The sequence below is a fragment of the Patiria miniata genome, unplaced genomic scaffold (assembly GCF_015706575.1).
Source record: "Patiria miniata isolate m_02_andy unplaced genomic scaffold, ASM1570657v1 HiC_scaffold_30, whole genome shotgun sequence".
Classification (NCBI taxonomy): domain Eukaryota; kingdom Metazoa; phylum Echinodermata; class Asteroidea; order Valvatida; family Asterinidae; genus Patiria; species Patiria miniata.
In genome coordinates this window covers 9,109,409-9,124,005 of record NW_024037070.1, presented here as the reverse complement: position 1 = coordinate 9,124,005, position 14,597 = coordinate 9,109,409, and the positions used below count along the sequence as shown (strand labels likewise).

General features: G+C 40.6%; 1 protein-coding gene across 1 annotated transcript; it reads right to left on the bottom strand.

Annotated features, from left to right (window-relative positions):
- Positions 1-17: 17 nt before the first annotated feature.
- LOC119739300 (beta-1,4-galactosyltransferase 6-like) lies at positions 18-13,975 on the bottom strand. Its single transcript, XM_038214180.1, has 8 exons — positions 13,589-13,975; positions 6,064-6,132; positions 5,579-5,665; positions 4,427-4,695; positions 3,814-3,930; positions 3,491-3,678; positions 2,643-2,882; positions 18-2,332 (listed from the first exon to the last, which is right to left on the bottom strand). Exons 1-8 carry the CDS (start codon positions 13,743-13,745, stop codon positions 2,203-2,205), a joined length of 1,257 nt encoding a protein of 418 aa, XP_038070108.1. The 5' UTR covers positions 13,746-13,975; the 3' UTR covers positions 18-2,202.
- Between the last annotated feature and the right edge of the window lie 622 nt (positions 13,976-14,597).

The following is a 14,597-nucleotide window of genomic DNA, read 5'->3' as shown; positions in this document are numbered from 1 at the left end:
TCAGACTTCAAATCAAATCCATTTATTTTTTACTTTTTTTTTATTCTTTGAACGTTGTCAACATAAATAAACTAAAAAGGAATGATAGAATTATTCAAACCTCTAAACCAAAATAAAAGATCGAAATAAAATCCTAGTTAGCAAAAATAATGAAGTGGAAAGTCAGTTTATTTCAGTTAATTTTCCCATCTATAGTGTAACACCCAGAACAATAAAAACCCAAAAGAGTTAGACATGAAAAAAATAGGAAATTTTCAATTCATGACAAAAAGACGTTTTCCTATGGATCATAAACGTTTTTTTGATCCTATGCTCGTTTCAGGAATCCATATCCGTGAATCTTAACTACTGAATAATTAAAATCATCCTCAATCCTCCAAAATCCGCCAAAATTGTGCACTTATGTCCAAATGAAGGATACCCAGCACCTCAATCCTACAAAATCGTAAGACAGTCCTGCCCCTCAAGTGCATTCATCCTCAATCCTCCAAAATCCTCCTCTTCTTCAAACATGCACCATTCATCCTCAATCCTCCAAAATCCTCATGTGCTTCAACTCCATTCATCCTCAATCCTCTAAAATCCTTCAAAACCACCAGGAGGATTTTGGAGGACTGAGGTGGGCTAGGGCTTATTCCCAAAATGGATCAATTACTCTGGCTATACATTGAACAGTGCCTTAAACTTTTAAGTCTCGCCCCGACTGCATGTGCAATAATGATCTTTGCTGTAGAGATCATTACAAATGGGCTAACTTTTTTTTAGAATCAAAATCAACAATGAATATTTGCACAGATTTGCAGAGTAAGGAAAATCTAAATACACACAAATACACATAAAATTCAATTTAATGATGAAAATCAAAGTTTTTAAGATTGCATCATTAACCTCTTGGAGGCCATCTTTAAAAATAAAATGAAAAACTGCATGAAGCTTGTTGACCAAAGGTACGATTTCAAGAAGCGGTTTCGTTTTCACTGTTTTCCTACCAAATCTCGCAGTTCTCGAGGGTTCACGTGCAGCATTTGCAAAAAAAAGAGGCTGGCAAGCTTTGGCCACCATTTACAGAGAGAGATGTTCTTTGCTTGGCTAGTGGCCTCGGTTTCATTTCAACATGGCGATTCCGTGATAAGAACGAAGTAGTCGAGAACGCCCAATTTAGGCACACACCTGCTAGGTATTTTTTTTTCATGGTACCCGGTACCAAAAGACTTGGGTATAAAAAGAACTTGTATAATTTACTCTTTTAAACAATGTTCACCAACAAACGCCGCCAACAGATATACAGATGTAATGTTAACTTCATAGTATATACAAGAGAATTAATTCAGCAGTTAGATTTGATCTGACAAGGCACAAATAGTATACAATACAAAAATATACATTAGAATTACGTCTGGTTTTATCATTAGGAACTTGCAAAATAAAGTTGCAAAATACCTATTGCATCCTTGATTTACTATTGCTTATCAGTAACATTTAAGGCTCAGTATATTTGCACGAGTGATCTAGCTTCAAGACGTTCATCTATAACCATTGCAGGTCAAGTGAATCCGAACTGTTTCATTCTTTGACACGAAAACCACATGGGAGATATCATTTTACACAAGCACCCCAGAATCGAAGTGCAGGCCTTCTTAAGAGGCCATGCAATGGCCGCTTGTTTGATTGGAATATTTGATACTGAACCAAACATTCTTCATTCTTGATCGTGGTCTCAATCGCCCCACCCCCTACAACGACATTGACACACCTACAGTGTCTTCAAATACAAACAGAATGGTAAGTTAGTTACAAAATAATACCCTTAGAAAATTAATTTCTAAATTTAAAATGAATAAAAAGGTTAAGTGTACGCAGGCTTTGCGTGCATCAGGTTGTAAACGCGCCCTTCTTCAACCAATTGGGTTCCCCCAAAAAATAACCACGTGCGGCAGCGTAAGTATCAACTCATTTAAATATCGTCAAGTGAGGTCACATGATAAGTAAGCTGATTAGTGGGCCCCGTATGCAATGACCATAATACGCATGCGACAGTTGGTAACGGAATGGTTTCCGGACTTCACTTCCCTTAAAAAAATCCTCCAGCGCCATGAATTCATGCATGACTCTTTTGAGTACTAACCCCGCCTACGATTGACACAGCAACACATTGATTGTTGCAACTGTAAACAGAAAACAGTTCTAAAGAGTCTTGCCGAACTAAGAATGCTTGATGTTCACTGAGATGTTTGTGTATAATGCATGCAGCTCCAGATGGGGCGTGTCATACTTCAGATTGTTCAACCCGTCTGTTTTTAAGCGACTTCGCAAAGTCTTGAGAAACACTCGACTGTAAAGGGAAAAAAAGTGGAAAATATAAAATTGCATAACACTAAAGAATGCAAATTTAGAACAACACATAACTTAAATTAAAGACAGGATAACAACAAACGTAACGGCAAATTCTAAACGTACAATGATTTCCGGAATGCAACAGTATTCATGCCTTGATACATGCCTTATTACGCTTTAAAAATGTCTGACGTGTTGGGAGCAATAAGTTCGCGGCTTTTTAAAATCCATGAGCGAGTGTTTTAGTACTACTTTTTAATATTATTCATCATGAATATTTAAAAAAAAAAGTCTTTTCGATTACTCACTTTGTTTTTTCTAGTTCTCCTAGTCCCTTCTTGATCTTGTCATGATGTATCCTGATGGCTTTGTAATACCCCACTGTTCCCGCGTATCGTGTCTTCTTGAGGCGAGCTGTGCGTACGCGCACTTCTAGATCATCATCCTCACAACACCAACCCCAGTAGACGTTGGGGAAACCATTGATCTGCCAGAACTGTGGGGTGGTGAAGCCGTTGACCCCGCCAAAAGAAGTCGAGTAGGGTACCCTGTGACGAGACACCGAAAGAGAAATAACCAGGTGAAAACGTTAACGTCACCCAATTCAAAAACACCTGTTTAGACTTGTGCTTCTAAGTCGCACCTTTACCCAAAAGGTGAACTTTATGATTGAACTTCCCACTGTCATTGATCCTAACTTGTTCCAAACGTGGAACTTGAAATAATAACTTCTTTAATAATTTTCGGAATAATTGGTTCGCAACTTAACTCTGGAACGCCGGGTCAGTCAACGGCAAAAATGCAGATTTTTTTTTGAAAAGCAGGGCAAAATGTATTAAACATGTTTTAAAGTTCAAATGCCAGTTCTAGAAAAAAAACCCTGTTTTGATACTTTTTATGGGTAAAGGCTTAAAGTGCCAAAACTATATAGAGGGCCTCATTGTTCACTTCACCTAATCCTTTGAGTTGGTCTTAAAAATTGTTTAAGATTGTGATGTAGAAATGCGCTTTAAAAATCTAACGCCACATAGTGCACGAAAATTTTCAAAGAATTTTTAGGTAATGCACTCGGCCAAACGGGACTGAAATTAAATTCAATTGGTCATTTAATCTTTTCCAAAGGAATTGCTGATCCGGGTAGAAAATGGCGGCTTACTTGTAGTTCCGGTTGTCGGCCCCGCCAATGAAATGCCTCGGTAGATCCACACACCCGTAAGGGTTAAACTCGCTTTGTGGTAGGTGGTCCACATCATGAAAGACGAAACAGTCCCAGTGAGAGAAATTCAACGCTTCTAGGAAACCCACATTGAGCAGCATTCCGCGGTTGAAGGAAATATCACTCTCCTGCAATTAGGTAGAATCAGATTCGTCAGTTCACATGACGCTTTTGAAACCAATGCTTTTCCTGCAAGTGTGTCTGCAGCAGGCTTCTTTACTTTTTCTAAGGTAAGGTAAACAAACAGCGCCCCCTATCATTACCTGGTTCACTATGTAGATGGCGAACTCCAGTTGCTGTTTTTGTAGAAACGGAATCATATACCGCAAAAATATCGACAACTGAACGGTTCGGTTTCTGTACGGAACAACAATGGCGACCTGTGAAATAGAATGAAAATGAAGGGGGAAAAACTTGGAAGTGGTGTTAAACTTCAATGCAAATTTACCCGAGTGATAAAAACAGTAGCATTATACAAACTGCGCAGGCGCAGGCCTTCCTGATAGATCTATTTTACTAATGAAATGCTCTTTTTAAACCGTAATAACCCAAGTTCGAAGTCGTACCTTTGAGAGTGTTATACCTAATTGATATTAGACTTGAATTTGACGTTCCCTTAAACACTGTAGATACTTGAATTTCAGTGGCGAATATAAGAAATCGTGCGAATGGTGAAGCAAACATCAAATTTGGCTTGGTAATTTGTATTTATCATATCTTTTAATTGGCTAGTTTATAGAAAGTAACTAGTGGACGTTTTCAAGATGGCTGCAAAATCGACATTCCGCAGTCGATACATGTAAATGGATTGAATACTTGTTCAGTTGGAGAGATCCTGATGAGCCATCCTTAATATTAAAGGGGCATGATAGTTACCTTCCATGTTGGTACACAGGAAGCTGGTCGCCAGTGTCCACCAGGTAGGTAATGATAGTCCCCGCTACGGACTTGTAGCGAAGCCAAGCCCTCCATAATGAGTGAGCCGTTGATCTGGGGTGAGTTGGCGGCGGTATACAGTAGACTCAGTAACTCCCGGTTGCCTCGGGACACTACATCTCGGATTCGCTCTGGGTGATCAGGGAAGATCGTTCTTTCCAACTCGTGCATCGGTATGCCAGCAGTCAGATTCATCGGCCGATCGTTCACTGAAAAGGTTTAAGTCGCAAGACAAGTACGGGAGATTCTGGGGTAAACTTGTAAATACTTCTGTTGGATTACAAGTCCATCACAATTCACAAGTCCATCACAATTCACAAGTCCATCACGAGTCAATTCTCAAGTCTAGTCACAAGTAGATGAACAATACAGGAATGCATTTGCCACTGTTCATTTGAATAGCTTGTGAGTTGACTTTGAGCTGGATAACTTGTTTATTGATTTGTAATGACCTGTGATCCATACTACCTCGACTAATAATAACGGGTTCTTATATAGCGATTTTAACTAAGATCAGAGCGCTTTACAATATTATTACCCCTGATTATTTGGGCCAATTAAACATTCCAAATTCCATCTCAACTCCCTAGGGAGTATACAGCTCGATGCTGCCTGTTACATGTCGGTGCAAGGACGCTAGAATCAGTCACAATAACCATCTCTACCCTCTCAGGTACCCAATTGCTCCTGGGTGGGGGAGAAGCAATGAGTGACAAAGTGCCTTGCCCGGGACACACGCACCATAGTCGCAGCCTGGACTCGAACCCACAACCTGCAGAATTACCTGCAGACTACGAATTCAATGCCCCAGACCATGAGGCCACGACACTCCATACCACGACACTCCACACGACACTCCACACGACTACAATACTGCCATACTTTCGCAGATTACGAGCAGCGTCAGAATCCAAGTTTTGAGAAAGCTAGCAGTGTGTTTCTAGAATTAAGTTTGCAACATTGATGAAATTTCTTCAGGAGCGCTTTAGGCTAACCATGCAACCCTTCAAATAAATATGATTAGCTCAAAAACGAATGTTTGTGTGGGTTTTTCGTTTGTAAAATACAAAGTCATCATTAAACTCAACTTACCTAGATGAGGTATGTCCTTCAATGCGAGACACTTCGTCAATGGTTGATTTAGCCCCAATTCATGCACATCTACCGCTATCTGAGTTCCTTTGATAAAATAATACGATGGGTTTTATTCTATAGATAACTAAATGACCTTGATGCACTTGTACTCATTTTTTGAAATTAATAAAAACAAGAATTAAATCCGAGCTAAGTGTCATTTAAATATAAAACAACCAATTTGAAAAAGAAATATTACACATGTCTAAATGCTGGCAATTTAAATGACTGAAAACCTAAAACCTAACGCGTGCACATTAATGTTAATGCTCTGCACATTAATCGCAGTTGCCTTGGTAACCGAATCGATAATGATTCCAAGTCTTTGTGCTCCCAGCTGTTTTGGTATCAAAAAGCCAGCCGTTGTGTGGACATTTACATATTTGCCAACCCAGCGCGGACCAGCAACAAAATGACTCTCAAACATTGTTCATATCACTTACTCATTCTGGATGGTTGCCTGCTGTCGCTGTTATTGTTCCCATGATGCTTTGCGCCAATCGATGGTTCCCCTTCAACAAAAAAAGAGGAGCTTCATATCAACCGAGCTGGTATCCATGAACGGTAGACTTGGTTCAAGCCTGGCTTTGTCTTTTCTGCCCTTAATTCATCCCGTCCCAACCCTGGCAATTGTGGCCCAGGAAACGCTTTACTTTGATGCAACGTGCCTATACCACGTTCCCACCGTTAAGGGTGCCAGAGGCGCAAGTTGAAAGTCAAAGATTTGTGCCGGTGTAGTGTGAATATCCGACTCAATGAAATATGGACTCACTGGTAGTATTGCGCATGCGTAAGTACGATAATATGCTATTTTTAGGATAATTATAGGAGAGAGACCTGTCACGAGCGAGGGATTCACATAGGGAAAAGGGGTCCGATTTTCATAGGAGTCGGATTTTCATATGACACCGGTATCACACAGGGCCAGCCCAGTATCCAAGAACACTGACTTTTTGTGATCTGTGGACAGAACTTTAAAACGGAGGTTGTGATTAAAATTCAATAACTTGAACAGTACATAAGTGATTTGAATGATATTTGTACTAAAAGAAAGCTTATGAATTGGGCTTTCATATCCTAGATTTTGAAAGTGCTACATGCAGAACTTCACTTTAAAAAAATGAACTATGATTTGAACTTTTTTCGGGTCAGGAAATCTGAAAATGTTTGATTGAAAAATGGCATTGATGAGATCGAACGTGGGTGGTAATAGCCGCCCAAACCCCACCCCCTACACCTGTCATTGTGCACTGGACTTTACTCTGTAGTATATGCCTCAACATCGACCCCAGCAGACCAGCCAGTGCGTGCTTGCCAATGCCCAATATTGCTCATGGTGTTTTCTGGTTACGCATTCCCATCATGACAAACGTGACTGGTTATTCAGATTTTCGATTGATACAACAGGTGATGTATACACGTCACTATAATCCACGACAGTAACACTTGACGAATTATCGACGGGTTCATTCCGGTAATCAATTATTAATTGGTCAGCTATTTGGACTGGAGTTCAACTCGTTTATCTCCCCTCTCCATGTCACCAACTGACCTGTTTGTAATATGGCAGTATTGGTAATGCATTATCGACCATATTGCATTTGATACATGGACTTGAACATTAGGCTTAGCAATATGGATCTGTACAACCATGGAGCTGTGTTTATAGTTCCATGGTACAACACAGTTGGTTATAGTTAATCAAATTCAAAATGGGGAGGCAACATATAGTAAGCTATATACATTGGTGATTCGTGGAACTGTCTTTTTCTGGAAACCAACGTTTCAGATGGAATATTTTGTTCCGGATTTGGCAGATTCCGTTTGCTTTGCCTTGCCTTGCAGTTGTCTATACTCGTGGGCCTTGTAACAATGAATGGGGCAGTTTGAGGTCACGGCTGTGGTCTGGGTTCGATTCCTGCCCTGGTCCACATGTGGATTGGGTTTTCAGTCCCTACCTGATTCCGTGGGTTTCCCCAAATATTCTTCAGGGGTTTTATTCCCACATCTAAAACTGTAATTTCTTCTCATTGTCTCCTCTGTACATGTTTCCATTACAATATGTTACTATTAATAATAATAATACAGTCGAGTCTCGTTAAAACAAACTCGTTCGGACCTAGCCAAAGTGTTTGTTGTTTCAGAATTCTGTACTAAGACTAAGTAAGAGGAACATCAGTCCCATTCATTGTGCACATAAATGCACAGTCTGTTGGGACCAAGGCTTTTAATATGTTTGTTATAACCAGAATTTTGTATTAACAGAGTTTGCACTAACGCTTATCTGCACGTTTAAATCATACGTTTAATGTTCTATAAATTATCTACAATGTATCTTGAACAAATCGGGAAACATGCACGGTTAATAATCTTTCCAGGATTTTGTAAACCTGCGCAATGGAAATCGCTGGTATATACCACGCCATCTTTCCCTCATGTATAAAATTCTCCAGGGAATATTATAATATATCTGGACGTGCAAGAAATGCATCAGCCTGATCATTATTTATAAATTATACACATAATTTATCAAATATACACATAAGGATCAATAACACCTGGTTATGACCAGATGTTATTGATGAGGTGTAAGCATTCACACATCTAGTGCATGGGTACTATGCTTGCGTACGTACGTAAGCAACTACTGGTCCATTTCAATTATCGTAACGTATTATTTAACTGAGAACATACTTCGCAATTCTATATGGCCAGAGACAAAACAACGAAATATGTATAACAAGAGATAACTTGTTAGCAAACATTCATAGGCTTATCGAGATCCGTTTCGTAGTGCGCATCCGCCTAGTTCAATAAATAACGTCCGGGTTGGCCAAGGGCCTTGCCAACACTGAGCATCCGATAAACGCTTTCCAATTAGGTTAAAGATCATATTTTCTGTGGTGTTTTTTTGTCGCCGAGTCTACGTTAACATTTTGAAAGATATTGTTCTTGCAACGTTATCCTCAAAGTGAACCCTGGCATACCATTTTAACACTTTTGTTTAATTTTTGTATGGCCAGTTTTCAGGGTATTGCGGAGCCTTTTACGTTTTTATGCTCACCAGAATGTCCATATTCATGAGCCAAACCGTGATGTTAAATCTGTTTTGGTATCAAAAGTTGCCAGACTTTTGGGGGGTTTTGCCGCTGTCAACTTTCTGTTATTGGTGTTCCATTGTTAATTCATGACATGACAGTCAATTATTTAGCAATATTAGATACAAATGTTTCCAATAAGGCACATTGTTTTGGGTTCATAAAATGTTTTCTAAATCCCTGAACTATTGTGTGTGTGCCCAAAGTGACGTCATAATAAAAGCGCCCTTAGTTGAAAGGAACAGTAATAAGACAGTTTAAAAAAAAGAAAAAAGGTGCGCTTTAACAAGATTTAAATCGAAAACGAGTGTATCGTTATTTTAGTATACAGTTCATAAGAATTTATATTTCTAAAAAATAAATGTTTTTCAGGGTTAAACTTGGACCTTTTAACAAATAAACTGAAAGTTTTGTAACGATGGCCGTCCATACAGACCGATTTCAACAAACAACGGTTGACAAAAGATTATTGTTTGACGAAGCAAAGGTCTATACGTTTGACCTTCACCCTAAAATGACAATTTCTACAGTGCTGGTGTACCGTTGTAGGCACTTGTGCTCGTCGTGTAATATATTTCTACTCCACAATCGATATTGCTCATTTTGAAGGAAAAGCACGACATTCCAGGTGCAGTTTCACTACGGTTGTTTTCTCGGGGCATTTCATAACAGTCTTCGAAAAAAAGTGTTTTATTTCACACGTATCTGTGGATTGTTTGACCAAAAAAAATGATAATTGATAATTGTAAACAGCACAGCGGCACTTCCAAACGATTCCGCCCGTCTTGTTTTTCAGCATAAAATTAACGGAAGTTCACACAATTTACGATAACTTGGAACCCAGGATGTGAAATATCCGCCGTGTACTGATGGAGAAACACACACACTGCCGCACATAATTGCACGTCAAACAATCAGGAAACAGGTCGTAAAATATTATTTTGGTGAATTCATACCAATTTCAATAGGGAATAGGCTTGCGCTCGCATGCACACGTAGCCTATAGAAAAGCAAATCAATATTTCCTTCTTTTGAAACGTCTGTCAGAGACGGAATCCGTGTGACCCGACGCCTGACCCGACCGCCCCACTTCATGCAATTGTGTTAGGCTTTGTGGCTTCGCTGCGCACTAGTACATATAGTGTGTGGATTTGTGTAGATGCCGTACGTGCTTACATATATGCAGACATGTTGTACATTGTTGCATGGATATTGAAAGAAAATTTTTTTTCTAGTATCCGACATTTCATGATATCAAGATCATAAGAAAAAAAATATAATAACTGTGTTGCTTTTCCGGACGGTATTCGGGTTCTCCTAGAGCATCCGAGGAGTTCTCCTGAAGCATCCGAGGAATTCTCATAGAGCATCCGAAAAAGTTCTCCTAGAGCATCTGAGGAGTTCTCCAAGAGCATCCCAGAAGTTCTCCTGGAGCATCCCAGAAGTTCTCCTAGAGCATCCGAGGAGTTCTCCTAGAGCATCCCAGGAGTTCTCCTAGAGCATCCCAGGAGTTCTCCTAGAGCATCCCAGGAGTTCTCTTAGAGCATCCCAGGAGTTCTCCTAGAGCATCCGAGGAGTTCTCCTAGAGCATCCGAGGAGTTCTCCTAGAGCATCCGAGGAGTTCTCCAAGAGCATCCCAGAAGTTCTCCTGGAGCATCCCAGAAGTTCTCCTAGAGCATCAAACAACTCTTTCTGAGCATCCCAGCCCACAGTGCACTAATTTTAAAGGGTTCTTTTAGAACATCCCGCCACACGTACAATGCTCTAAAATGCATAGAGGTTCTCTTAGAGCATCCCACTGGGTTCTCTTAGAGCCTCCAGTGGTTTCTCTAAGAGCATCCCAACAATTCACTGATTACGTAGGGGTTTTCCTCGAGCATCCCAGGTGATTCTTTTAGAACATTCAAGCATGTATACACTGCACTGATTGCATATGGGTTCTCTTAGAGCCTCCCAGTGGGTTCTTTTAGAGCCTCCCAGTGGGTTCTCTTTGAGCATCCCAATCACTTCACTGATTGCATAGGGTTTCTCTTAAGGCATCCCAAGAGCATCCAAGCATCCATTTAGAGCATCCAAGCATGTACGCACTGCACTGATTGCATAGTGGTTCTCTTAGCATCCCAAGGATTCCCTCTGAGCATCCCAGCAACATCTCAATGATACATAGGGGCTCTCTTAGAGCAGGCGAGGCCGAGGGGGTTCTCTTAGAGCATCCCATCATATACTTAGTGCTCTGATTGCATAGGGTTGCTTTACGAGAACCTCTATGGAATCAGTGCAGTAGGGTTTGGATGATCTAAGAGGGCCCCTGGATGATCTGAGAGACCTCCTATGCAATCAGTGCAGTGTTGGTGGGTTGCTCTAAGAAAACTCAGGGGATGCTCTAAGAGAACCCAATGAACTAAAAGAACCCATTGGATGCTCTAAGAGAACCCATATACTGTTTGGAAAACCAAGGCAGTTGTTATTTTTTTTTTCGATATTGGTTTCAGATTTGTTTTTGTTAAAAATCCGTGCACATGTTGCACACCGTCTGGGCTGGAAGCACAGTACGACACCCATTCACGCCAACACAAAATAGCTGCGCCGAAGCCACGAATTCTCACACTATTTCGTGAATTGCGACCGTCAAGGTTACGCGTCGGGTCACGGTTTTCAAAGAAGGAAATAATGTCGATCTGATATAATACAATTTACCACGCAGCATGTTAGTTTTGTAGCTCAGCCCAGTTCCACTGCTTAATTGTTCAAGTCACGATTCATTGTTCAATTATTTGTGGGTCAAAGCGTCGACTTTGTTTGCATTTTAGCCGCACTTCGTACTGTTAATGGTCTCGATCCGTTCACCTGCACTCTGCCTGTTTGTGTCCTTCGTTCAGCGGGTCATGAAATATAGATAATGACTAGGGCCTACATCCATTAAATTATTATGGAGTAATATGGGAAACTGAGGCGCTGGTTTCACATTAATGACAGTTATAATCGTTGATTAAATATTTCACTGACCCTTGCAATGAACGGCTTGCAATAAGGCTTTAGAAAATAAATTATTTCTTTAGCAAGTTGACCTTCGAGAAGCAAAATGGAAATTTATAATCAGATGTTTGACATGAACTTTAACTATGCATTAGTACTGATGCATAGTTGATGTATACTGCAGTACATGCATTAGTCTCGCGCCACTGGTTTCCATGATGTATCCATGTGCTTTCATGATCATGTGGCAGCAAATAAGTCAACTGAAGTCTCCGTGCGAATTCGAATAGTAGGAGTTTTCATCTCAATGCCGTTATACACACAGCTTATTCTTGAACCTTTGAGCTATTCTGAATCAATTGAATATAATTTTGCGCGTTCGGTGACCATGCTTTATACGTTATCCTAGGCTTTCGTGTTCTTGTTTTGCCGTTACGACTGTCTATCTCACAATACAGGAAACCTGAACGTGCGCGAGGTCATGAATGCGTGAACCACATGCACCCAGATTAGATTTCATACCTTATGTTGTTTTTTAACAAACGGAAATATGTCTGGTGCAGGGTTCAAGCAGAGAGAATGGAGAATACATTAATCTACACATTCAAAGTCACTTTCGGGTGGTAAAGACATTTTGCCAACACATGATATCACAACAGCACTCGCCACTGTTGAAACAGTCATTGTACTTTTGTATAGCACACATAAAACCTGGCCAACGTTTCTCAACCTGTGGCTAACAGAATCCTCCGAGGTTTACGTCGAGATCCTGAGAATGTCAGTAGCAGAGTCTAAATTCGTTGATCAACATTGTTTTCTCTCAATATTTTGTAAATAGGGAACAATAACTTGCAATATGAAGCACGGGGTAGGCCTACTTTATTGTAGTTTTAGTATAGAGGGTCCCAGATACACAGGAATAGCATCGTTTGCTTTTGTGCATTTTGTTTTCGTTTGAAGCAACAACATTGCTCAAATCTTAAGAACGGTGCATAACAATTATTTCTTCCGAATAATACAATTTTAGGCGGATTTGGTACCAGTCCTACCTTTTCATTGAGCATGGATTTTCTCGTTAAATCGGTAGATAGGCACGTTTCAGGTAATTGAAAATATTTTCAGTTACTTATTCTGGCGACTGGACTTCAAGGAAATAAAGACTAATTTTTTAAGTACCAGATTTCCGTTTCTATTCACAAACTCTACTCGTGACGCATATATATCGACGTAGTACTACACCGTTAGTTTCACGTGGCCGTCTATGTTTTGTTAATGCACTATTAATCCCACGTGTCGCTACATTTTGATGCATTAAACGAAGGACGTCGAAGAACATTCTGAGTTCCCTCTATGGCCAAACTGCAAAACAATTATGCGAGTCAATCAGTTTTTATTTTTTGCAAAGCAGTTTTGTTTGATAACATCAAAGTATAGGCTTGCCAAATATTTTTGATACCTCTTTTACACAATGTATACAATGATTGTCAGTCGTCTGAAATATTTCTAAATAAAATTCAGGATGAGAATCAATTGCAATTTCGTTGGAAAATAAATACATGTACAAACATTTTGAAAACCGTAACGTACGATTATAATAACACATTGAACCGTTTCATTACTACGTTCTTTCCTTTAAGTAATTCCGGGGGGAAATGAAAGCCTACATGTAGGTTTTCATTTTGTTTATCAGTTGGCAGTGAGATAAGATAATTAAGACTTGATACGTCAAGTTAATGAAACCATCTGGTTTTTCTCAGAATATATCCTTCACATGGTGTTACACTACAGCAAACCTCCCATTCATTGAGTTAAGATCTTGGCAAGATATAGGCCTACGGGGCGTACAGTATTCCAGCCTTTGACGGATAGTTGGAGTGTTTTGTTTTTATCTTACCATTAATGTGGAAGCCCAGTGACCGATAATCAGATTTTCTGCCAAAGACATTCCGTATGTCACCCACGGTGAACAACAGTGCAGTCACGGAAAGTGCGGCAACGAAGATGAGGAGGTACCGTAAATTCCTGAATATCCCCCGCCTGGAAAACATCATCACACACCGCCGAACAGACAGCCCTGGCTGCGCTGATTTCAAAACTAAAAAGCCTTGATGTGTCTACAGGCTTGCCTGATACCTTCAGGATATCATAATGGCTGCTTATTCATGCTGGAAGATGGAATGAAAAGCGTAGTAGTTTGCGACTATATCAGGAATGTGCAACGAGGCATTACAGGGCCGGTGCTACGACTACAATCATGTCAGCATGCAGCGCGCGCTATCGCTGCTGCGTTGTGTAGTGTTACGCCCCAATGATCAATTAACAATCCCATTGTCAACGTACACAACAGCCGAAACTACGGTGGCTCTTGGGTGCCCCATTTTTTCTCTCTCACCTGTTTGTTCCCGTTAGCGGTGGGATCGATCCCACAATAAGACATATATATAGCAGCGTGGCGTAGCCAGGAATTTTTCAAGGGGGGGGGGGGGGGGGGGGGGGTGGGGGGGCTGGAACATTTCATGGGGGGCGTCATGTAGATCATGTGATAATTTTTTTAGAAACTCAAAATCTCAGTTGGGGGGGGGGCGCTACTGGGGGGGGCGACAAGGTTTCATGGGGGGGGGGGGGCTGTCGTCACCCCTCCACGCCCCCCCCCCCCCCCCCCCCCCGTGGCAGCGTATCACAACATTCCTTCTCAAACTTCTACAAAAATATTTGGCGTTCTGTTACAGCGATTTTTACAGACATGGGTTGGAGATGGTTTTTTTTTTAAATAAAAGAATTATATTTTTGGTTTTTAACATAACAAATCTTTATAATCAAGAAAAATGGGGGGGGGGGATGTTGAAGGGGCTTCAGGCCCAGCCCCCCCCCCCGGACTCCCCGCCAGTACACATAGGAACAAA